The sequence below is a fragment of the Haplochromis burtoni genome, unplaced genomic scaffold (assembly GCF_018398535.1).
Source record: "Haplochromis burtoni strain Fernald_Lab_line unplaced genomic scaffold, NCSU_Asbu1 Contig_208, whole genome shotgun sequence".
Lineage (NCBI taxonomy): Eukaryota > Metazoa > Chordata > Actinopteri > Cichliformes > Cichlidae > Haplochromis > Haplochromis burtoni.
This window is the reverse complement of record NW_024582569.1, coordinates 649,887-675,965: the sequence shown is the minus strand read 5'-3', so window position 1 is coordinate 675,965 and position 26,079 is coordinate 649,887. Positions and strand designations below refer to the sequence as shown.

General features: G+C 41.0%; 1 protein-coding gene across 5 annotated transcripts in view; it reads left to right on the top strand.

Annotated features, from left to right (window-relative positions):
* Nucleotides 1-1,217: 1,217 nt before the first annotated feature.
* Nucleotides 1,218-26,079, top strand: part of col16a1 (collagen, type XVI, alpha 1) — a 77,038-nt gene continuing 52,176 nt past the window's right edge. For all 5 annotated transcript variants that reach the window (XM_042226364.1, XM_005936207.3, XM_042226363.1 and 2 more), the window contains exons 1-4: nucleotides 1,218-1,507; nucleotides 7,424-7,547; nucleotides 18,595-18,663; nucleotides 18,747-18,864. In XM_042226364.1, the coding sequence (XP_042082298.1) occupies nucleotides 7,472-7,547; nucleotides 18,595-18,663; nucleotides 18,747-18,864 (263 nt within the window). In that variant the 5' untranslated portion in view covers nucleotides 1,218-1,507; nucleotides 7,424-7,471. The remainder of the gene's footprint in view (nucleotides 1,508-7,423; nucleotides 7,548-18,594; nucleotides 18,664-18,746; nucleotides 18,865-26,079) is intronic.

The following is a 26,079-nucleotide window of genomic DNA, read 5'->3' as shown; positions in this document are numbered from 1 at the left end:
CAATACATCATTAACATTTTGACTCATCCCTGGAGGTTGGGTAATATGTCAGGATAGGGAGATTCATCAGATTAACTTTTATTGTCTGGTCAGAGCCAAACTTCAACACATCATTTGTCAACATGCTCTGTGAAATAGGGGAAGTCACACCTTTTCAATTCCTTTCTTTCTTTGTTTATGCCGTCAAACCATACAAAGACATATGCACGCATTTGTCCAGATTCCCCATTGGTAGTGGCTGAATGACCTTGCTTTCCACCAGTGTTTTTAGTTCAAAGAGGACACCTCTGGGTAAGCATCTAGTTCAAAGCATTTTCAGCTTCATTAGACAGAAGTGAAACAATTTGAGTGGACGGATGCTACTTAGAGAGTTTTCACATTTTCCTTTATTGTGTTTTTTTAAACTAGGGGTAAAAGCTAATGAGAGAGTTAAAGATAACTACTCAGTAGAGATGTTGACCTCTCAACAGAGGACAGAAATAAATATCTTGTAGATGTGAGCACAGTCCTCTACCTATTCTTCCATACCATCTGAAGGGAGGTACGCATAAATCAAAAGACAAAGTGATATTTATTCGCCTCCTGAACTATTTACTTATTGACAATAAAGGTGGAATTTATGTGGCTGTTAGGACTGGTGTTTCTGGATGGTCAGGGGCTCCAACCGAGGCCACTTTATGGATTGGATGCAATAAAAGTGAGTGATAAAACAATATGGAAGCTGTGGATGTGGCCTTCAATCATAAGTAAGTATGATAAGTAAGTTCATTAATTTTAATGGAGTAAATTCCTCTCCATAATGCACCAACCAGGAGAGCCTAATCTGCATTTCTTTTCCTAATACAGTGCTTTAACCCAGGCAGAATAGAAAGTCTGTTTTTCTGGTATGTCATGAATCAAATAGTAAGAGGTGAGGGGGAGATGGAGGTAAGATGATGGGGGTAGAGGGTAAAGAGAGGGTAGAGAGGCCTGGAACAGCTTGCCAAAAAGATTAGAGAGATGCCCAGGGCTTATTTTCCAGCCTTGTGGACAAGTTGATGTCACCACATGTTTGAGAGAGATCTCCCAAAGAGAGAGGGAGAGAACAGGGAGAAAGAGGAGAGGAGAGGAGAGGTAAAGGGGGGGTGTTGGAGGGAGACTGGAAGAGAGACAGGCTGGAGGAATAGACAGAGACCAAGGGGAGGAAAAAAGTAATAAGAAACCGAGAGACAGACAACAGAGAGAGCAAAGAGGAGGCGAGAGAGGGAGAAAGACACTTGGGATCAGCAGAGAGGGGAGGGGGAAAAAGTTGGACACGGCTAATCTTGCTGTAACTTTTTTTTCCCTCTTTCCTTTCTCTGTGGAAGAAGACTCAAGAAAAAAAAGGCAAGGGGACAAAAACTAGGCTGGATTACATTTGTCTGCATTTGCATCGCCCTGCAGGATTCCCAAGCCGGACCTTGGATCTATACACGCACAACAGCGGATTAATGTGGTCGCAAACTTGTGGATTTATCAGAAATTGAAGGTAAGGATTTTACATGCTCTCTGTCGTTTTAACTTTTCGTTTAAAAAGCGATGCTTTTTTTTTTTTGCCACATCCGCCGGAGATTTAAAGACAAGTTAGTGAAGTGCAGCGGAACTTTAGTGATGGAAGTGTTGTAGCAGCAAAGACTGCTTACGGTGGGCAACGTCACATGGGGATACCATACTGCGGGGTGTACCACACACCAACAATCTGGGATACTGAGCAAAAGTACTCTAAAGTTGCTTTCTCTCAGCGGAGATCATTAAAGTTGTATGTTCTCGGCCGCTCTGACTCGTGTAGTTGTAGTAAGCTAGTATTCCGTTATTGGATTTTGCAAGAAAACGACTAGCTCCTGGCAAAAGTGATGCTGATTTTTCCTTCACATCTAATAAGCCAGGCATGGGCACAGAACGGCTGAGGTGTTGCTGTTTTGTTTGGATGGCATCCAACCCCCTGTGGCATGGAAAAGCCTCCTAAGTACACGGGGGTTTTTTCCCCACTACATGCATATCATTCGAAAAAAGTAATCAGCTTTGGAATGATCTCGGATCGGTCTCTAAAACTTATTTTCACTATTTGGGAAAGAAAATGAACGCCAGAGGAGTGGGGGCTTGAATACCGCAGTAACATCTGCTTTTCTAATTACTCAGCTATCCCCCATGTTTGCCGAATTTTGCATCCTGTCTGCACCCCACGACTCACATTAAAAAATAAATCCTCCTACTCTTTTTTTGTTTTCACCCTCCTCCTTCAAAATGTGGAACATTTTCCACACTTCCACGTTGTCCAAGTAGGATTCTGGTTTCATTTAAGGGTCATTTTAACTAAAAGAAACTTGCACATGTAAGCTTGGAAACCCTGGTATGTAACAGAACTCTCCTACCACCAGTAGTCTCCTCATAGCCCTGTTACAAACGTTACAAATCTATGCCCATTAAGTGTTGCTCACTTAACCTGCTGGAGGCTGTCTGTGCAATGCATAGCTGTAGGCCACAGGGCGGTATGTTCTCCCACGTATATCTTCCATACCAGCTTTTGTTGGGCCTACAGGAAATTGTATCATCCCCTTGACTCCTTGCTCATTCAGTTCAGCTGTGAAGTGAACATTAGGCGGAAATGTAAAGTCAAGCTGAAGAAAATCGGCAAGTCATATGCTCTCTCCAGGCTGACTTCATCCACAACATAGGCTAGGAGCCAACCGGGTCATGTCATCAGATTAGGACTAACTTTGCTTCGTTGCGTTTGCAAAAGGGCCGTAGGTGTCCGTGGCATTGGAACTTCCAGGTAGCCCTGAGCAATCACAGGAAAGAGTTTTATGTATTTAGTGCTCAGTTCCTTTCCTGGTCTGATTCACACTAGCAAATATTCAAATAAAGCCCTTGAACACTGCCCAGAATGTAAGACTAGTAAAAACTTGCCTCAGTCTCTTTTCAGTGTTACACAGGTTTGGATATTACCTTCGCTAGTTTGAAGGTTTTTGCTCGGAGTCAGTTGATATTTGGAGTGTTAAGCCCTCGGGGCCCACTTCAGCTACTTTTATTTAAAGTTAAAACAAGTTTGTGAGAAGGTCAAAACTTTCAGATACAGAGTGTGCACGTTCGTGTCTTCAAAGCAAAATGCATGTTGGGAAACAGCATGTTGACCGACGTCGACATCCAGCAGTAGTGTAACTAGTATTGTTTGAACCTATGAGTGTACTTAGAACTGCATTCAGGTCAGAAACATTGAGAGAAATGTAAACCTTACTTAGAGGGTGAATCCCAGACTTTGATGACTTTGCCTTTTTCCCCTTTTGCTTCAGCATAAGGTTCAGATTTGTGGTTTGGAGTCTCAAAAACCACCAGATGGATTTCCATGACTGATCCATGACTGGTCTGATCTACACACTCATGTTCCCCTCAGAAGTAACTTATTGTAAACTGCGAACCCTCTGATCCATCTGACCATAAATGACCATTATAGGGTCCAAGTTAAAGTTTTCCTGTTGTGTATTTCTACTTGCATGCATTTGTGTTTAGTTCTAAATCTCACTGGTACACGCTAAATGAAGATATTGAATGTAGTAAGCATCAATATTTAAATCAGCATTTTAGCATAACATCTGTATTACAGCTATGCAGAACTGCTATAGACGCTCTAGGCAAGTAGACTCTAGTTTTTTTCAGCCATGCATTCTCTGGAGGAATGCAGGGCTCACAGCAGCCCAACAATTATTTTAATTTTCTCACAATAAGAATTGACCAACCTTACTCACACTAACAATTAGCAGAGCTGATTTTGAAGCACCTCGTAAACAGAAATTGAGTTTGTGATTGTGTTGTTGAACAGTAGCTTCTGGAGCATGGTGTTAAATGGCTTGAGTCACTGTGTGTGTGCTCATCTGCATAAATGAGCCTCTGTTGACTTCCTATTCAGTATGTCTGTCCACTCTGTATGGCAGCCCCTTTCGCCTTCTGTAGAACACATGTTGTACTTTACACGAATGCACACAGGCGGGCTACCTGACCGATAAGGCAGGGCTTCTGTTTGATGGCTGAATTCCATGTACAGCCTCTTCTCAGAGAGAACTTCCCTTGAGGATTTTGAGCCAGGGTGACAAACTGGCGGCCAATCAGGAAGTTGCTTTCACAACTCAGCAGCAATACCACTCTTGGATTGTGTTTTCTTGTGTGATAGCCTAGAGTAGATTGGAAGCAGACTAGATTGTAAACTGCCCCTATCAGTCTTCTTGCTTCTGGATGCTGTGAGAGACAGCTGGAAAAGCAATGAACCCTCAGATAGTGAATGACAGACACATTTACACCAGGTTCTTCAATCTAAACAGATGCAAACTATTCTAAACAGTGGGCTGTTGGATCACTGTTATTTAATCATCCATGTCTGGGTGGCTAATAAGCAATAAAAGCAATTCTCTTGTCAGGCCATAAAGTGGACATGTTTCATTTAACTCTGTCAGAATGTGTTCCTCTAAACAGGCTTGTGCTAGAGATGTTGTTCCATCTGTAAACAGTGGCAATTGTGATGAAATGCAGGACAGTGAAAATTGCTAAGCCCTGAGCACAAGAGCCTCGGTTATTATGTGAGACTGTGTCAATGGCTCATTCTGTATGTGTATTCAAATCCATAAAAAGTACTGGTACTACTGGGCTGGGCTGTGATTGTGGATGCTGGTCATTACTTCTGTCTGTCTCTCCTTGTCTTTCGGCTTTTAGAGCTATAACAGTAAGACATCTGCTCCTGTTTTCCTTCCTGTGTCTTATCCATAACCAGTGACCCAATCACTCACAGGCCTGCTCACCGAGTCATGGCCGGGCCTGCGGCAAGCCCAGTGGCATAACCCCATCCTGGCTTTACTGTATCTGTTATTGCAAGCTATGAATGCAGTGCAGAGACAGAAATGGAAAGAGACACATCCATAGCAACTTATATCAGGAAACCTATTAAACTGTTTTGGATTATGGCCAGATAATAATAGCAATGAGCTGTAACTTTTCCCCCAGCTTGTGTTCTGTGGACTGTGATGCATTATGCATTATGTACTGTGTGAACTTTCTTATTATTGTGATCATGTGGCATGAAGCCTATAATAATGGCTGTAGCTTCAGACTGCTCAAACATAGCTGTCTAAGGCTTTGATTAACTTCCCACCCATCCGGCTGCAGGAGAAAACACGTTTTTTAACATATTCTTCTTGTCGTTTAGCTAACTAGATAGTTTCACCTTAATAGTACTCATGCTGGCAACAGTAGTGCCGACAGATCATTTGTGGCTTAGCATAATTGTACAGGATCTTGCAAAGACCTTGGTTCGTAAATAAACCGGTAACCTAAAATAAAAAATATGGAAGAAAAAGCAACCACACCTGTGCTGTCTCAGGGTACTTGAATTTGTAATATTTAATGCATAATAGTGTTCCTATCATCATGGCTAAATGAATTGCTCCAGGAGCACGATGGTGTACGCAGAATGGGCCAAAAAGTTAAGAGCAAATTGTGTTCACTCTTACCGTCTTGACTACTAAACTATTTTTAGTCAACAAAACCATCATATGATATCACTATTAATGATGACGTCAGTGCTAGCTTAGCAAGCTAACAGCAGCAGCAGTTTAAAAAAAACATTATAGGAAATACATTATGTTAATTTATTATGATATTGTTTGGTATTTATGTGCCTAATAGTGCCATCGTCCCTGCTGAAAAATGTAGTATTATGTGGGACCAAATTTAATATAACGTAGGTTACGATAGTTACGAAAATGGAGCAGCTAGCATGACGTCGAAGTCTAATATTTCAAACATCGTCTTTTTCTTACTACACTGATTGTAGCGTATGTATTCTCAACAATATTTAGCAATTTTTAACATATATATGTTTTTTAAAAGCATTTCTTACAAATGAAAATCTTTGGGATTTTCGTATTCGTTATTCCCAAAACAATGTTAGGTTCCCTGTTTGTTTTGCATGTTTTGTTCAGCTTACATTACCTGTGCATCACCTAATGGTCACCAAAATTAGTATCTGCAGCAGAATTTTGTTTGACTCACTAGTTAATATGAAATAAAGAAAAAGCACCACAGGCCTGGCAACACCCCTGTTGGCTATAGTTGACAGCGTTCGTATTCTTAGTTCCAAGTTTACTGTGTTTAATGTAGCTAACCTGTCAAAATTTCTTCGCAGTACACTGTGCATACCAGCACATTGTGTACATATTATGGTACATGAAAATATACGAAGTGGAGTATTTGAACTGAGCCACACTACTTAAGTCAACGGCTCCCAAAGTGGACTGCATACTTCAAATGAAAGTCTGGGGCAGGTCAGGCTGTCTCTGTTTCTCCAGAACATAATTTGAAGCACCGTCCTCCACCATATTTTCTTTTAACAGCTTGCTACAGAAGTCAGGTCAAGCTGGATAGTATTCACACGCCACATTGTGTAGCCCCAGGGGAGTGTGGGGGTCATTTCTCCTGGCAGACAGCACAGGTGTGTGTTCAGAGATACAGTCTGCTTGCCTGCCTGCCTTGAGGGCCCTGCTGAACCTGTAAACACTACAGAATTATGGGGTCCTAGCACATGCCGAGGGCAAGTCCAGGTCAGCTGGGATGTGTTTACGGGGGTTATATGCAAGTGGGCGGGATTAGCATGTTTATGCACGTACATTCTTGTGTGCGTTTATAAATGAGCTACTGTAGTAAGGGAGAGAGACTGCGCAGCCAAGATATAATGATTATTTCTACGTGGCGTGCATTTTAATCTATGCATGCCTTTGTGTGTGTGTCTGTGTGCCTGTTGTTTGGCCACGTGGAAGCATCTGGTACAGCAGAACAATGGCTCCAGTGGAATAGTCTCCAGATGTGTTTGTGTGTTTTGGCCCCTCTGTCTGTTTGACTCTAGACCAACCGTCCTGCATGTAAATCATTTTGCTTTCATGTCCATCTTTTGCTTTGTTGTCTTGCATTTGCTGCTTTGTTTGCGTCAATAATGTGCTTAATGTGCGCATGTGGTCATGGTCAAATGTGGCTAAATATGTATATATATATATATATATATATATATATATATATATATATATATAAGTTATATTCACATGTATGTGTCAGAGTGTGTGTAGCAGCTGCCCAGTCAAAGGCCAACCAGATGGACAGGATAATGACTATGATCAGACTTTATAGAGTTACACAACTTAATGAGGACCATTCTGGTTAATTCATATGCCACTAACAAAGCCCGCATCATACTACATAATTAACACATCAGCTGTGACTGACTCATAAATATACATCAACGTCTATTTAGGAGTCAAGCATAATGCACAGCTGTCGGCAGAGTAAGCAAACTGGGTGGCATGTTGACAGAATGAAGGAGGGATTTGACTTTTTTGACTTTCCCTTTTTCTCTGTGTTTATCCATCAGCTGGTGACTGGAGTGAGGTGAGGTGGTGTTTTTTGGAGGAGTGAAACCATGTGGCTTTTCTGCTCCTCTCTGGCTCTGCTGGCAATCAGCTTTGGATCGTGTGACCCTCTGGTGTCCGAACAAGGTGAGTCAAGCCTTTCCAGAAGATGTAAACCCTAGTTATTTATTTGCATAGGTAATGAAATGTAAAATTTTGAACAATGTTTTGTTTAACAAAAGGAATAATCAGATTAAAAAAAAACCCAAATCAATAATAATACTAAGAAAAATATCTAAAACAGGAGTGCGCCCTCTTGTGGCTGTGCATAAAAAAGCATGGACACTGTAAATCTAAGAAACAAACTGCTGTCTTATTTATGCTAACCTAAACCCTTTTTGTAATGATTTCTGCCTATTGTGCTTGACTCTAATGATGTTTCTCCTGTCTCTTCATTACTTTTCAAATGAGCTTTTATGATTATAATTTAGTCTGCACATTAATTAAATTATTTTCATAATTTTCAGTCGGTTTTTCATTGATGCTAACAGGTTTGCTAATAGCTAATATCGGCAGATAATATCGACCTGCCGATACATCAGTCAGGCTCTAATCATCAGGGATGATGAGATATTGTTGGGTAATGATTCACGGTTTGCTTAAATAAAAGTGGTTAGATAAAAGCTTACCTGTTACCTAAATAAATATTAAGCTAGTAAGTAAGCTTGCTGCTTTTGCAAAGCTAAATTAAACTAACAAGATACTAGCTTTAGGCTCAGCTTGCATGGACAGAATGTCCCATTGAGCTCTAAGCAAAACAGTAAACGAGTGCACTGGAGAGTTTATTTTTCCAAATGGGTACTGACTGTACAAAAAGAAAATCAAGTGCATATCCTTTGTGGAGCTCTTTTTGTATCCTTCTTATTTATTAAGTTTTCCTGTTGTACAAGCTGTGAACAAAATGCTACTGAATATTAAAGGTCACAAAAAGGAACATGTTTAAATGTTAAAATGACAGTAAAGTTGCAAAGATGTGCCTTTATTGCCTAAAGCAAAAGTTCTAAACAGGATGTGTATCCTCTGACACATGTCTGACTGTGTGGGTATGTGCCCTGTAAGTATGAAGGCCCCAAGGCAACAAAGAAAAGAGCGTAATTACACCCTGCGTGTGCAACGCTGGTGGCTTTTGGTAGCTGTGTGGTCAGGCTGTGGCAAAGAGGCGTGTGTGTTTACCATGTGCGGTTTTGTTCCTCTTTATGATCCGTCAGTCATTTGAGGTTGTGTAGTTGTATAGAAGAAACATGTCTGCATGCATGATGAAACGCTAGCTTGACTGTTTGTCGGTGTCGGGGAGAACGTGCATGTGTTACCATGAGTATAAAGTGTGCGAGAAGGACACAGAAACCCCAGAAAACAAGCAAGAGTGAAGAAATGTATTTTCTCCTTTCTTTCTTTCTTTCTTTCTTTCTTTCTTTCTTTCTTTCTTTCTTTCTTTTGCTTTCAACTGCCTTGCTCCCTTATCGCACTGCTAGTATTTTCTCGGGGCCGGATCTGTGATATCACTTGGGGGGCCGAGCAATCCTCCATAGTTGGCTGAGCTCTGAAGGGAACTTTGTGGAGGAGTGGGACCCCCTTGGGAGGCCCTAGTCGGAGCATTTTAGATGAGACTGAGTCAGCTCGCAGTTCCCCTGAGTCCTTCCTTCCAGTGGTTGAAAGAAAGTGCTTTTTCAAGTGCAGCAATAATACTTAGTCCCAGCAAGCGTCACATACGCACACACACAATTCCTCCGTGTCGTCCAAATCACTGCTTGCTGGTAATTTCCTGACATTGCAGCAGGAAAGCAGATTTAAGTAAAACTAGTGTTGAAGAGTCAGGCTGGAGTACTAGAGTCTAACCAGCTGTCTAGTCCACATAGTTAAAGTCAAAATGCTGACATTCTTCATCATAAAGTATTGACAGTATCCAGTCTGAAGCACATGAGTTATGTATGGATGGTTGTAGCTCCCTCTGTCTGTACCTGCATTGTGCTTTCTTGCTTGTGCCGTGCCTACTTACCGTGTTTTTAGTTGCTGCCTTTATCTCGTTTCCCTCCTTTGTGATTTTTACTGTGTTGGGATTATTTTGCTGGTTTACTGTAGGTCCTTAAAATCAGTGCTGAGATATTCTGAGTGGTTCCCTTAATCCTGTGATGCAAACTAATTTTTAGCACATAAATGTGAATGTGAACTGTATGCTTTGCACATTCAACAGATACTGGACACATAAGGAGGATTTTAAACAGATGTGTTATACACTGTACCATCATTAAAGCACCACATTAGGGAGTATCCATTGCTGATCACCTTATAAAATCGAGCCTGTTTGTGCATCCAGTGAACTTGACGTTTCAAGGGGACATTCAGAATGTGACTGCTGGCCTAGTTTGTAGTTCGAGCACTGATTGTTTAACTGTGTTCTGCAAGGGGGAGTTAAGAAAGCAGTGGGATACTGGATTGCGTTCAAGCACTGAACAATGGATATGATCACAATAGTCATTATTTATCTTTCACACTTCTTTACGCACATGCACATACAGGATGCCAAACGTTATTTAATCCGAATTGTCTGCGTTTATTGCTGTGCAGAGCTTGTAAATCTGCGTCATGATTCAGTTTATATCTGTGTGTGTGTGTGTGTGTGTGTGTACTTGTGAGAGCATATGAAGTTGAGCCAGAGGCCTACAAGGGGAAAATGAGTGAGCTCATCTCCCTGCAGTGCTGTGTTTTAAGTCTTTCCACTCCTCTGTACTGCAATTTTATCTCTGGAAAATAACCAGGAATGCTCTCTATCGTCTGGCTCGTTTGCCCGACAGGGCAAGTAAGACACACATCGTCTCCCTCTGTCATTGTTTGTTATATATTTTTTTTTATTACCACCATCATTTAGCTCTTTCCTTACAGGTTTACCTCACATTTATTGTGTTAGACTATCAAATGCATCACCCAGTATGTCTCTTTGCTTCCTATATGTTCCATGTCTTTAATCGACTGAGGAAGTGGAAGACTACCTCTGAGCCTGACTTTCTGCTGATCAGCAGCCTGGTCCAATTATCTTGCAATGCCACATTGTAAGGCACATTCAATAAGCACCACGCGATCTCTTATTCCAAACCACACAGCACATACTCTTGACACTGTGAGCAGACTTGTGACCTCCTTCCTCTGAAGAAAGTACCCTGCCAAGTCTCTGCTGCTCAGAAGACAAAACTAAAACACAGGCCTGACCACAATGAGGCACTGGTAGATAAGGCCACTGCTACTTTAACCTTTGAAAGTTTGTTAAATATCACACACAATGCAAAAAAAAAGGTCAAATGCAACTTATTTTTACTGAAATATAATAGCAGGTCAGCGAAAGTCGAGTGAATAACTATGTACTTACGCATAGTTCCGTGTCATAATGAATGCCTCAAGGGTATGAGCCTAAACTTGCTTTTGAATTTTCTCCCTGTCTGTATATTTGGAACATTAAATCATCCAGGTGTGATCCTTGCCTGACACTTTTGTACTTTTTAAGCCTCCAAGCTAAATGTAAGCATGTATACATCAAAAAATAGAGTTTTACCTCACTAAAGACCTTTACATGTCTTGAATTTTTATCTTTGGCAATGCGGAGACCTGAGGGGAACACGCTCAGCAGTGTGCTCTGTGACTGCCAGTGTAGTATCATTACCTGCTTTGGCAAGGCTCAAACACAACCCATCAAAGAGGAAGTGAACCCAGCCAAGACCATCCAATCTCTTTAAGACTACATGCAGCTACTAGCAGGATCCTGGAGTGGCAGTCATACTCTGTGCTAATTAGCTTGTCAACAAGCAAATGCTTTCATTTGATCACAGCTTGAGAAGAAATGGGGTTCAAGTTCCGTAGTGGGTCCACTGCCAAACTGCCTGAGTATGCTACAGTCCACTAAAAAATCATCGATCCTTTGAGTTATGTGGAAGTAGTTTGTTTCTTCCTTGAGTGAAAATACAGATCAAACAGTTTAAAAAGTATGCACAGCATTTATAGCAATAATGTTTAACTAGTTACCTCAAAATAACAGAATTCATTTCCACTCCTCATCCTTTTATCTGGAATACTGAATTTATTATTAGAGAGCTATCCATAAATTAGCCTATCCATTAGCCTAATAATCCCTCACTAGTAAATCAAAGAATTTCTGTATGTGTGTCTAACCGGTGATTTGATCTACTTGTTTAGGACCTATAGGGCGAGGTAGTGTTGCCAACTTAGCGACTTTGTCGCTATATTTAGCGAGTTTTCAGACCCCCTTAGCGACTTTTTTTCTAAAAAGCGACTAGCGACAAATCTGGCGACTTTTTCTGGTGTTATTGGAGACTTATTTATGACACTCGATAAAAGTTAACGTGAGTGTTCTCGGTGGTCAGGAACAAATGTAATCGCATGGCAGGATGCTGTAAAAGGACCAAACTTCAGCCAGGAGAACAACTGAGATAATCCATCCACAATACGAGGTTAGTCATTCATATACTGCTGCATGGGCTGGGCTGTAGTTACATCCTAAGGTTTTAAAAACTGAGCTTAAATAAATGATTAGCGGTAATAAAAGCCGAGGGAGGTCAACAGTGATCACTGACTGTTTTAGGAGCTTTTTGAGATCAAATAGAAGAAAATACATAACATTAAACATGTTAACAACACAAAAGCCATATTAAACGCAGACTACTTTAGGCCCGGAAGTAGGATTCGTCACGTCATCACTGAACAACCGGAATTGCCCTGTGCACGAGAAAATGCTAACTTCCTGGTTTGAGACCGGATGTGGGGTTGTACATTTCCGGTAGCTTTACTTTGCGGTCAATCGCTACTGCGAAGATATACTCCAAAATCATGTCCAAAACTCGAAAACGGAAAGATCGCGTTAAGTTACAAAGAGCAGAAGGTGGGAACACTCACCACTGTTGTGTCATAAAAAATCTAATGATCAATTTTGACGTTTAAAGAGTTTAGATCGATCAGTTGTTTACATCACTCAACACAAGCAGAACTGCATCACTGCATGCAGAAGACACATCGTCCACATTCAGAAGCACATCTCTGTATAGTGACTGGTCTCATGATTTAAACAGGCAAATGTTCAGCATTCAAACTACAGGTGAAGAATAGTCAAACCAGATGTTTCCCCCGTTAAGTCGATATCAGCTAGTCAAGTACACACCTACACAGCATGTTAACAAACCGTGAAAAAAGCCACACAAAAAATGAACGATTGCTGGTAAGGGTTTCTATACATTAGTATTTACGAAGGGTATGTTGTGACTTACCTTCAAAATTACAGCGGTCCCTGACTATAACGCGGTTCACCTTTCACCTCGCTGTTTCGCGTTTTTTTTTTAGTGCAAGTTTGCATGCTTATTTTTTTTTATGTCACATTGTGTCCTGTGTCCTGCGTCCTGATCGCTGCAGACGATCTCCTCCGTGACGTCTCTCCTGTACAGTACAGAATCGCTGCATTGATCGCTAGCAGTGTGACTCTGAAGTGCAGTGCTGTATGTCCACGATGTCCACGAAACGTTTTGCACCGTCCAAAAATAAAATTGGCTACTTGATTTCACCTATCGCTGGTTATTTTTAGAACATAACACCCACAATAAACGAGGGACAGCTGAGAAATCTAACATTTGAATCCCTTTTCTCTTTTGCTCTGAGGTGCGGGGAAAAATATTGACAAGTCGATGAACATCATTTGCAGATATATTGGGTAAATGCCCAAGACATCTATAGAAATGTAAATCGCCGCTTGATTCATTCATTTGTTTAACTTGTTTTGGACCGTAAACAGGGCGTGAATAAGACACCGGAAACAAAGCTCCCCACAGGAGTTTCCGCACCGGAAGTAGCATATGCTAACGTGCACATAGTCAATTTGCAGTATAGTGAAATGTCGATAATTCAGAAACCTGTCATGATAGTTGTTTGCAAGTGCCTTAGCCCTAGTTTGCTAACGTATAAATAATATTAATTCATGCTAAGAAAGAACACCATGGATATGATGACTGATCAAAAAATACAGAGTTCATAAGGAGGTGCATTGTCTTTATGGCTCAAGGGGAACTTTGATGGAGCATGAGGAAGTCAGAGGTGGTATAGAGGTATGTGAGGGTGGTACAGAATATAGATGAGGGCAACTAGACAGCAGTGAGGTGTGCAGTAGGAGTGACAGGTTGAAGATGGGGATGGGATTATAGCAGGTATCAGCTCAGAGCTCTTTCTTATATGCAGAGGTGTTGGACATGTTAATAGATCAGGTAGGAGTCTCTGCAGACTTTAATGTTTGCAGATGGCATTGACATGACCTGTAGTGAGAGTAGGGGGAGCCTGGACAAGTGGAGGTATGCACTGGATAAAAGAGGAATGCGCGTGTGGGAGGGAAGCAGGGGAAATGGTGAAAAAAGGAGTAGAGGTAGTGAAAGTGGATGAGTTTAAATACCTAGCTTCAACTGTTCAAAGCAATTGACAGCACACAAGAGGGGTGAAGAAGAGAGTGCAGACAGGTTGGAGTGGGTGGAGATGAGTGTCGAGGTTGATTTGCGGCAGACGGATAGCAGAAAGGGTGAGAGAGAATTTGGAAGTGGTACTGACAAAAAGACAGAAGCTTGAGTGGAGGTGGCAGAGTTAAAGATGCTAAGATTTGTAGTGGGAGTCACCAGGAGGGACAGGGTTGGAAGCGAGCACGTTAAATCTATACATCTCTAATCTATATGCTCTACTTAGAGTTTCTTTTTACTCAAATTCTAAGTTGCTGAAGGCTGTTGTGCCCTAAGCATGCTGAAAGTTGAGCATGAACATGAAGCTTAGATATCCTAAAATTGTCACAGGAGAGATAAAAGCTTCTTTTTTTTAATCCTAAAAGATGCCTCTTCAAACTTGATTTCTTTATCTTGCAGTATAATGCAGTCAGCTATTCTTAGTCTTACCTCAGAAAAAACAAACTATAGCCTGGGGAGTGCTGGTCTGGGTGTTGTGGGGTAAGTTGCTTTTCCTGAAGTGACACTTCACACCTTACATTACCTGTTATGTTTCCACTTTCTCTTTTTTTCTCTCTCTGCTCTCATTTGTTCCTCCCTCCTCATCTCTCCACCTTCTCCTCTATTGTGCTGTTTAACTTTTTATTGTGCTGCCCGTTTGCCTGCAGCCAGGGTCTCTCCACTCCACACCTGACAAAGCCTTCATCTGTATTCCTTCTGATGGAACTGCGGCAGTGATGAAACCAACCCCCACGCAAAATGCAAAAGGGGTGGGGGGGAAGAAAGCAGCCTAAGCAGCAACAAAAAGCAGATCATACCATGTCTTGACTTAAAAAAAACTCTCAGTGGGAGATATAAAGATACACTCTTTCTGTGTGTGTGTGGATACGTGTGTGTGTGTGCGCTTGTGAGGCTGCACATTGCACTTTGTGCTGAGTTGGCAGATTGGGCTTCAGGATGGAGAATTCAAATTATGAATACAGCATGTGTGACTGTGCGAGTGAGAGAGGGCGCGAAGGCAGGATTTAAGAATGAGTGACAACATCAGAGGGCTGAGAAAACTCTAAAGCAGCGCTCGATACCTTCTCCACCGGAGCCGTTGTTCGGAAGTCACGTCCAACACGTCTGATTTCTTTTACTTTTAATCTCAAGCCTCTCTTAGCGTGCCGCAACATTGCTGCATGACATCTCTTTTCCACGGCTTGATTTGTATTTGTTGACAGCAATAAGAAAATGACACACTGGTGGGGGCTCACGGGACAAAATGTGCTGCGCTTTGCAGTACAGTCATTTGTATTTTGGAACCAAAATTGGGCAAAAAACTGCACTGCGTAAAGTGATGATCTTGATAAAAAGTGATGAACAGCTAAAAGGGATTTAATTCTTTCCTCTTTTTTTTTTTTAGCTGGCCTCCGTGAAATTAAATTCCAGGGTCTTGATTAAAGTTGGTTGGTTGTTATTATTCGAGGAATTATATTCCTCTATTTCACCCCATTTTGCTGTGAGCCTTGATAAAACTGCATTTTGCTTGGAAACATACACAGTATCTTCAGATTGCACGCTTCAAGGCAATACTCCCTGAAGCGCTCTGCCCATTTCATCAAAAAGACATTCCCTAGGACTCCAGGGAGTAAAGCCCTATTTGCACAAGATTAGTATTCCTGTGTTGTTTAATGTGATTAAACTCTTACATCTGTGTTTGTTGTGCAGCTCTGGAAAATTGAACTTTGTGTTATATTAATGGTTGAGTTTCCTAAATGATAGCAAAAGGTTCCTTACCTACAAAGGAATAACGTATCCAACCTACACTGAATAAAAATTCTTCACTTTTAATAAGCATGAAGCAATAATTTTGAGATTTTTGAAAGCAATTCATTATTAAGGAACATACTGTATGCTTGGTCTAAATTGAGTACAAATCAAGTACATTTCATTTGACCAGATTTCAATACATCGAACATTTTTATGTAACAAAATAGCATGGAATATGTAAATGTTACTAAATTAGTTAAAAGTCAGGAATTTGGGGCACTTTTTTTAGACTGCTTTTGCAGTATATTTTAACTTGTTCTTTCTATGAATTTGCAAAACCAAAAGTCAACCAAAATTTCCTTTTTATATTTTCCATTGTAGACTCCATAACCTAATGGTGCATAAAGCACCAAAAAAGATTGCAAAAAGAAAAAAGAACACATGAGATCCTGATTCGCCCAAGACTAATATGATCCGAAGACCTTGAGGTTGGTGGTTCGATCCCTGGCTGCTCCAGTATGCATGCCAAAGTATCCTTGGTGAAGTTCCTGAACCCCAAAGCTCCCCCCAATGCAGTCAACAGAGAGTCTATGTTAAACAGAAGGCACTTAAAATGTAGAAAAAGTGCTTGTATGAATATATAAGTGAATGAGACGTTGTATAATGAGCTTTAAGTACCCAAGTAGAGTAGAAAAGCACTATATAAGAACCGGCAATGTAAGATCACCAGTTTCTAGAGGTCCCCAAGTAATAGTTTGTGGTGTTAACAGGGCTTTAGAAAAGGCAGCTTCTTCAATCCTCTACTCAGTCTTCTCTTTAGGTGATAGAAACAAAGACCAGTGTCCTCCAGTTAAACTCTTCCTCAAAAGAAGCACCTAGTCTTTAGTTATATGCTCCTACATACCATTAAACCATTTACAATTAAATAACTGTTGCCATAATCTGTACAAATTCAACTGTTTTTTGTGAAAGTGAAGATTTATTGGAGATCCTAAATGGCCTTGTTCTAGAGTTATTACATTCACAACTTGACCTCTGATACCGGGATTTCAACTTGTCCAAGATGTTTTGCATTCTTAAAGGCAGGGTGAAAAAAATACACTGTCAGCAAGCGGCTCCCTATATGCCTGTTCTGTTTGTGCCACACAGCGGATGGTGCTGCATGAATCAGGTGCAATATTACATTTTCAACCCTCCCTTTCACAATTTCCACATTTAACAACTTCTTCGTGCAGAAACTCGCCACAACACATTGACTTACTGCACCATTTAGTGGTATAAATTGATGGATATATTGGACCATAACACCTCTGCAGTTTCTGCCTTGCAGTTGCTAGAATCTGTTGACAGTAAAAGTTAATTTTTTTGAAGGCACCCAGGATTTGATGCTCCATTACAGGGTCAGCAGACAACTCTGGTTGTTCTTTAGGTAAAATGTATTTTTAGAATTACATTGCTAGATAACTGAATCCTTTCTAAAGTTGTTGGCATGTGTGGTGCAGACCAAAGAAGATCCTCATGCCAATTGCGAAGCATGGTGGTGGAAATGTTATGGCTTGGGGTTGTTTTTCTGCCTCAGGGACAAGGCCTGGGCCCGCTATATTAATGACGAGGTGAATTTTGAACTGGATTGTTGAACTGGACCTTTCAAAGAGTTAACAAGCCAACGAACATGAACAAATCCGTCAAGTAATTGGTCAGATGAAGGCTTATTGAACGGTCTAGTCAACGCCACATCTGAAGGCTGCTAAAATGTTATGGAGTGATTTGCAAGTAGCATATATGCAAAGAAAAGAAACTCTTCAAACGTCTTGCAGCTGAAAGAATATTTTCAGCAAGGTGTCAGAGACTGGTGTGCAATTATGCAAATTGCCGCAGAGTTATTTCTACTGAAGTGGGCAATGCTAGCTTTTAAAGCCGGGGGGGCTAATTACATTTGTAGAGAGTCTTACTTCTGTTGATGTTTTTCCCTGAATAAGCGATTGAAAAAGCACATCATCTTCTGAAGTCATTCACCTTTATCTCTACACGCGCTTTTAAATAGGGACTTACAAGATGTCCAGTTATATCAAAAAGGCAACATTTTAATGGAATACAGTTATTTTGTCACATAAAACTAGTCTTTAAGTTTGTCAAATATGACCATCCTTCTGATTGACGGGGCAGAAACTAAAATCTCTCATCCTGAGTTTCGGCACACGTGAATGATTTCGAAAACCAATCAGCAAAAGAGGTAGTTTTGTATTAATTCAGGGCCTCACATTCATATTATCTGCAGTCATAATAAAAGAAAAATCTCAAAACTGAGCCCAGCAGTATGTCTTGCTCCTTGGCCCCAAAGAGATCAATTAAGGGTGGATCATAGCGTTTCACAGGGCCCACGTCTACCTGTGCTTGCCCGGTTTCACCCCCACCCCCACCCACCTCCCTGTAGTCAGGCAGTCCGCTCTGACAGGCAACACTTTTCTCTGCAACCTCCCCTGACAGGGTGAGAACACATCCATCAAACGGAGGCAACCGCGACAGACAAGCTTGGTGCGAGACAACCTGTCAGGCTGGCTTGTGTTCCACTCGGCATAGCTTTGCCCTCATTTCATCTTCTTCTCTGTGTTTTACACTGTATTTTTTTTTTCTTTTTTCGTTCGGACTCTCTTTCACCCCCACCAACTCCCATTCTCCTTCCACCAGATCAATATTTCTGTTACTCTCAAATGTATATGTTTGAAGCTGCTGACTCTCTTTTTTTAAAAACAAAACTTCTGTCCGTTTCACTCAGTAATAAGTGTCAGAGGTTATATTTGACACAGCTTCTGAACCAACTTCTTTACATGCTTGTCTTACAGTACGTGTCGAGGTTTTTCACTTATTAGATACCCCCCTTTTTAATTTCTTTTTTTCCCCTTGCATTTCAGATGTGCAGTGCCCGTCCTTACAAGTGGAGGACTGGAAGTTTCCCCAGAGCGCCAGGACCAACATCACCGGTTAATAGACGAGCTCCAAACACACCAGCTGTTATGTGACTTTTATTTGGTGTGGCTGCTCACGAATGCCTTACCCTTTGCAGGTTTTAATCTGGTGAGGCGATTTTCCCTGCTCAAGAGCAAAGATGTCAAGAAGATCCGTAACCCTCGAGGAGCTGTCATCCTCCGCTTGGGCAAGACTGCGCTCTTACGACCCAGCGAGTAAGTCCGCTGTACATCTGTTTCATCTGTTTCATCTGTTTCTCCGCGCATCTGCGGACAAACCCGTGCACGAGCACGCAGCGTGGAGCTTTAGATCGTTGAAGATGTTTTACTGGGAAAGAATTAGTGAAGTTCTGCAGGTTTTCCAGCTTTCTAGAGGCCTGTGTGGATGGGCTCTCTGTTTCCATGTCATATGTGAACAAATAGGACGGCAGAGAAACTGAAAACCCTCGGCTCTTCGGCCTCTGAACTCTCACTCAACATGTCAGCGCAGTGCAGTGTGTTTAAAAAAAAAAGGAAAAGGAGAAAAAAAAAGCAGAATCTTGGCGATCTGTATGTCGTGGGTCAAGCTGTGATTGCATTTCCAGAAATACCCATTCATTTCCCTCACCACCAACCCTGGCTTGTAAAACTGGGCTGTAACAGCTTGTTGGTTTCCCACTTGCAACCGCATGTACTTATTATAACTAGCTTTCATAATGAAATGCATGACTTATTTGCCTGAACAGAAACTATAAGAGTGATGTCTTAATTAGAAGGTGGGCCACAGTTAGCTGGAAAGAGGAAAAAAAAAGACTTTAAAGGCCGTACTGGGCAGCTTGTTCTTAACTTGTTTCTACATGAAGAGACCCGCAGCCATAAAATGCAGCAACTCATGGCTTCACTCCCTTCCGTGCTTTTTGCAGCTTGACATGGTGTAATTATGCCTTCTCGGGGTGTTCACGTTGTTATTACACAGCAGTCGGGTGTAGACTGTGTTTGGAATTGTGTGAAAATTGCTTATTAGAGTTCTGTGCTGGCTGTTTTTCCGGCTGGATGAGCTTCTCTCTGCCCACCGATAAAGCAGTATTTCACAACGTGCCAATTGGGTCAGCGCGCAGTATTTTATCACTCTGTCCAGCGCTGCGAGCCGTGAGCTCCGCTCACTTGAAAGGCCCGATAAATCTGTCTACAAAACACTCTTTTCGGTTGAGACGTTTTGTTCTAAAAGTGTCACATATATTGTTTGTCCCAGACTTGGAGAGTAGTCGTACTTATGAAAAAGGGGCGAGAAAAACTGAAAATACAACTGTCACTTCTTGGGAAATCAGCATCTTAGGAGCCAAAGAGGAAATACCAAGATGTTTTTGTTTTGCCTCTAACCATACAAAGAAAGGATGGGAACGCCATCTCTTCCCTGCTGCTCGTTTGGGATTTTGTGATTATTGAAATTTTGATGCCACCGAGAGCTCCGCTGTCAGTTTTATCAGTGAAGAACGCTACCTGGGCGACTTCTTTTTAGCTGAGACAGAAAATAATCAATGTTAGCACATCAGCTTTGCCTTCTGGGTACCTTTCACTTTGCTTGAATTGCTCTATACATAGAACTCACTGTCATTTATGGGGTTCTCTAAATAATTAAACCAAATCTGAGACAGGCAAATCAAATAAGGGCTATTGTCTAATGGCTATGAATGCTAATTGTCTTCTTTGTTATTTGGTTGTATAATTTTTTTACTTATGACTTTAACTTGCATCCATTTCGATTTTTGAACAGGTTACCAATATTTGAATAGAAGAGTGCAGGTGCACAAGACTTTAAAGGATGTAGTTAAGGGTTAAGTCCAGAAGAACAATGCAGAAGAACAGTATCTGAAAGTCAAATTATAGGAGAACTGGACTGAAACTCAGTGGAAACAGGTTACGTGGAGTTTTAAACCATCGTCTATAGCAGTGGTCCCCAACCTTTTTTGTGCCACGGACCAGTTTATGTCTGACAATATTTTCACGGACTGGCCTTTAAGATGTCGTGGATAAATACAACAAAATAAAACCAGTACCGGTTTGGGGCTGTATTGCAGCCAGTTGTCGAACTATGAATGCAGAAAAGTACAGTCATATTTGATCTGTCATGCAATTCCATCTAGAAAGTGTCTCTTTGGCAACAGCTTCATTTTTCAGTATGGTGATGATCACTAACACACTGCCACTACTGTAAAACCTGGATAGAAAAAACACAGTGGAACACTATCAGTCATGGATTAATCTCCCCCGAGCTCAGACTTCAACATTATTTAAGCAGTGTGGGATCATGTTGACAGGGAATGGAACAAAAGGCAGCCACCATCCAAAGAAGAGCTTTAAATGTCCTTCAAGAAGCCTGGAGAACTATTCTGAAGCCTTCTTAAAGAAATTACGAGAAAGCTTAAAGAGAGTTCAGGCTGTGTCGAAGGATGAAGGTGGCCATACCAAATATCAACTTTCAAACTTGTTAGAATTGTTCAAACACTGTTTTCTTCCTCATGTGCTCTATTTCCATCTTACTGAAGAAGTAGTTTAATACACAACTGCACCTATTTACCATTTTCCTGGCAAAACATGAAGAAATGAGGTTCGTCTCAAGACTTTTCGCAGTACAGTATTTGTGTGTCCCTGCAAGCATATGTGTGTGTTGCTCTGCATAGATGTGGCATCTTGCGTTAGATTTGACCCCTTTTTTCATGCAAGGTCAGGCTGCATGGGGTGTTTGTAAAACTAAGTAACAAACAACGCACATCCAGCTCCGACTCGCTGTCACTCACACGGCTTTTTAATTCATTTCCTGTGAGGCCGACTCAAGTGAAGGACGTGTGTACTGTAATTGGAAAGTGGTGTTTTGCTTTGTATCCCAGGCTAATCCAAGCTAATGCAAATGAGTGACAGTCAGACGAAGCTACTCGTCTCCCGCCTCTCTCAGCTGTCTGCTGACAGTGAAATGGGCACCGGTCACAACTGGTCACACGCATTTTAATTTCAGAGAAATATAATGTGGTTGCTTCGAGCGTGTTTCTGTTATGCAGCTCCAGTGTATAGAAGTCCTGTAATGTTATGGAATGAGGCCATGGTGGAAGCTATTTAAGTCAGAAATGAGATGCGTTTAACGAATTTGAGACTCACTATCACCCAGCAGGAGTGGTACAATTTGTAGTTTAATTTAAAAATTGATGCTGCTCTTATTAAAAAGAAAGTAGTTACAAATTTATAGTATTAAGATCAAGAGATTGAAGTGGTGGGGGCTCATGAAAAAGCAAAAGAGCAAAGATAAGTTGCAGCTGTATTTTTGAAGAAAAAAGGCAGATTCGGGATAACTCGGTAAGGAGAGACATATATACTCCTAGCTATTGTTGTCTGTAACACTCTTACTGTGTAGGATTTGATCTTTTTTCTCTTCTCTAAATCAAACTTTCCGCAACAGCTTAAATGTCATTTTTCTAGATGGGGGCGGGGCTCTGGAACATCATTTATTAGCAGTGCTATCACCTGCCTCTGGGGATGTCAGTATCGGTCAGATTGGTTGTTCCACTGCTTAGGTCTGAACCAGAACATCTCAGAAACTACAGGATGGATTGCTGTAACCCTTGCACTGATATTTGTGGTCTTCAGAGAATATATTGTAATTGCTCCACTGATCACCTTGGTTTACCCTCTAGCTCTACCAGCAGGAAGACGTATTTTTGCTTTTAGTGAAATGTCTGGCAGCTGTCAAATTGACTGACATATCATCTGATACAAATTTGTAGAGGCAGCCAAGGTGCCCAGAGGATCAATCCTAAAGATGTTGGTAATCCCCTGGCGTTTCAGCTAGCACAAGACACTGACATTTGTGGTTCTGAAAGAAAACTCTCCACTCACGGATAGATGAAATTGATGAAATTTAAATCATACATTGACTGTCCTCTCAAGAAGGATTGTGATAGATTTTATTTTTTTTATTTTTTTCCTATCAGCTTCAGCTGTAAAATCAGCATGCAAGCATTGTCATTGTGGAAATCCAAGCATGCTAATGTTAGCATTAAAGGAAAAAGTACATGTCCGCTATAGCTTGAAATTGTGCTTTTTCCCTTTTTTTTGTGTATGTGTCAGGTTCTAGCTGTTTAAAATTCCTTACGTTTAGTTGTGTATAAAACCATCAGGGATAGAAGTCCTCTCCACTGAAAGCAATTGATTCCAGCACAGTTAGAACCCAATATAAGGGTGTCTGTATTCCTCTCCAGGTGATATTCTCATCTTAAACTAGAGATCTGCTATTTCAACATTAGATTTCTTCTTCCCATCTTCCCCTGTGCCTCTCTGGCTCACAGAGACTTTCTTCTATCGCTTTCCTCTTTCTCTCTCTCTCTTTTCTGTTTTTTTAACAAGTAACTTTCTCTCAGAGTTAGAGTCTAGATCTGAATCTGCTGGGCCCCGCAGTGAGTGATTTATCTCCCCGTTGCATGTTTGTGTGTATATGTCTGACCCTGAACATAATAGGCCAAGTTGCAGTACTTCCAACTTAAAAGTCAATAGTTTCCGTACTATGAGTGCTTTTGTGCCCTGCAGCTCATGTCACTAATCGACAGCAAAACAACTGTGTTCTCAACATTGGATTTTCTGTCTCTCCTCTCCATTTCCCTGTCTGTTTCTTTTTCTTGCGTGTGCTTTTTCCATTTCATTTCCACAAGTTGTGTGAACCCCAGAGTTTCCTATATATTATCTCTACCTATGTGCGGATTAGTTAAAGGCAAATTCTCATGCATTTTCATATTGTACCAAGTTTTCTACTCTCTCATCTTTCACTTGCTTTCTTTCATGTGTTTTTCTTTATCACCCTTTTCTTCCACTCATCTTCACTTTGTTTTGACATCCTGTAGTTGGCTGTTTTCCCTTGGATCTTTCCTCAGTTATAAATCACTGTCACCCCACTTCTAGGAAGGGGAAACCAGCTGCTCCTTCATCTCTCAATACATCTGCACACTTCCAAGCAGTGAATGCGTGTGTGTGCGTATGTGTATTATATTTATGTGCTTAGGTGCCCTTGACCAGCAACTGAGAGATGAGGCTTGCTGGACTGTATCTGCTATGAAAATTAATGCCAAAGGGTAACACACGGGCTTTGCATTGTACTGCAGTCACAAAACGTATAGTGCAAAAAAAAAAGAAAGAAAAAAATAGAAACGTAATGGGAACATGCATGGAAAAGAACAGGACTCACGCAGAAGTGTGTAAATACACAAACACACACAGGATTACTTTGTTACTCTGTGCTCATGAGGACGTGAAGGAAAGATATATGAGCCCAAAGATTTGTCCCTATGAGTAAAAGCCCAATTAAATGAGACGGCAACTCTCTGGTTACTCACTGTCTTCATGTGAAGACGTGGTTTGCAAATAACACACAATAACCATCAGTAGGTTGGTACATATATTCGTAACCCATAAATACACATAGTATACACACCTATAAAGATTTCTATACATGCAAATTATTTAGTGGTGCTGCAGTACAGTAACTACATTCCCTTTTCTGCTCTCCAAGCTAATTCCTTACTGGACTGGCCAATGAGTTTAGGTCATTGGTCATACATATTCATATACAGAATATATTTACAGAGATCTGCTAAGACGTATTAGACCACTATCTCTTTTTGGGGCTGTCACATAGAGACTTTGAAAGGCTCTATGTGACGCATCACGTCACATGTTAGATTTTCAGTTCACTCAGAGGCCACATAGTACCTAAGATGTGTTGGCTTGAAAAGGTTAAGCAGCAGATTTTCCCCTGAGAAGGCAGGTTTTGCATCACACATGAAGCCATTATTAGCTTATTTGTTGGACTGCTGCAGTTTTAAATGACTCAAGTAGTTTTCATGAACAATCACCCCCAACTAGATGGCTGCCCCTCGCTAAGTCTGGTTGTGCCGGAGTTTTCTTCCTGTTAATATAGAGTTTTTTCTTCCCACTATTGCCAAGTACTTGCTCATAGGGGTCATCTGATTGTTGGGGGTTCCTTTCTATTATTGTATGGTCTTTACCTTACAATATAAAGCACCTTGCAGGTGACTGACTGGAATGCCTTCTGGACGACCACTAAGTGAGGTGAGACTTCTGTCCTATTCTGAGGCAGATGCAGGATGCTGGAGAGATTATGACTCTCGGCTGGGTTGGGAACCACTCGGGTGAGCTAGAAGATTTGGGATGTGGGAAGTCTGGGCTTCTCTGCTTAGGCTGTTGCCCATACGACCGGAACTCGGATAAATGGTAGAAAATGTGTGGATGCTACCCAAATGCCAATTTAAAAAGATGAGTCTTCAGCTGCCTTTGAATGCATACACAGATAAGCTCACAGAAAATAAACTGGATGGGAGAGAATTCTAGAGAGTGGGGGCCACTACTGCAATGTCTCCATCACCTTTAGTTTTTATTCTACATTTCAGGATGGACGATTAGCCCTGATCAGAGGACCTGAGAGTCTTGCTGGTGACATATGGTATTAAAATTTGCCAATATAGGTGGGTACTTTATGCAGAACCCAAAAGGTGAACAGCACAACTTTGAATTAATTTCTAAATATGATGCAGAGCAATTGCAGTAGGATGAAAATGTATTATAGTTCTCTGATGATGAAAACAAGAACAAACTAGAGCCTTAACATTCAAATCCAACCTTAACATCTGGTTCTCATCAACAGTCATTCCCGGGTCTCTAATAGATAACATAAACAGGACATAACAGGAGAGGGAACCCAGATTTCTAAGGACCTGGGGGACTAGGCTTGCAGAGATGCACACAACGATCTCTGTTTTATTCTCAGTCAGCTGGAGAAAATTACATAACATCCAGGCTTTTATGCAGTTCAAACAATTCTGTGCAATTAAAGCTTTAAAACACATTGAGGCTTAAAAGTGATATAAAGCAGAAAATCATCAGCATACAAATGATAAGAACTGTTTGTGTCTCAAAATCTGATATAAAGGAAGTTGAGACATCCAAACCTTTACTGTCTAATGAGCACCAAAAGCACTGGATACAAATCTATTTCCCAAAACAATGGAATGACTTCATAACACCTTTTGTTAGCAATCACTGGGAGAACTTATGACTGTAGTTTTAGTTTTCTATTCATTCTTCATAGACTCGTAAACCGTGAATATTCCAGTTTTTCTTTTCCTGTTTTTTCTGCCTTTTTCATTTCTCCTCCGATAAAGAGAGTAATGCTCCAAAGAAGCATCAAAAACACATTATAACTTTAAACTTTATGTTTTTAGTTTGTAGCACAAGCCCTTTGTAGTTTAGCTATTTTCTTATTTTTAAAAAATACTTTTGTTGCTTGTTCTCAGTGAATTCTCTAAAGTGTGAGAGGCTAGCACTCTCTGTGAGCTTTTAGTATAAAACTGGAGAAGTCCCTCTTTAATCATTCTCTGTGTGCAGCTTCACAGT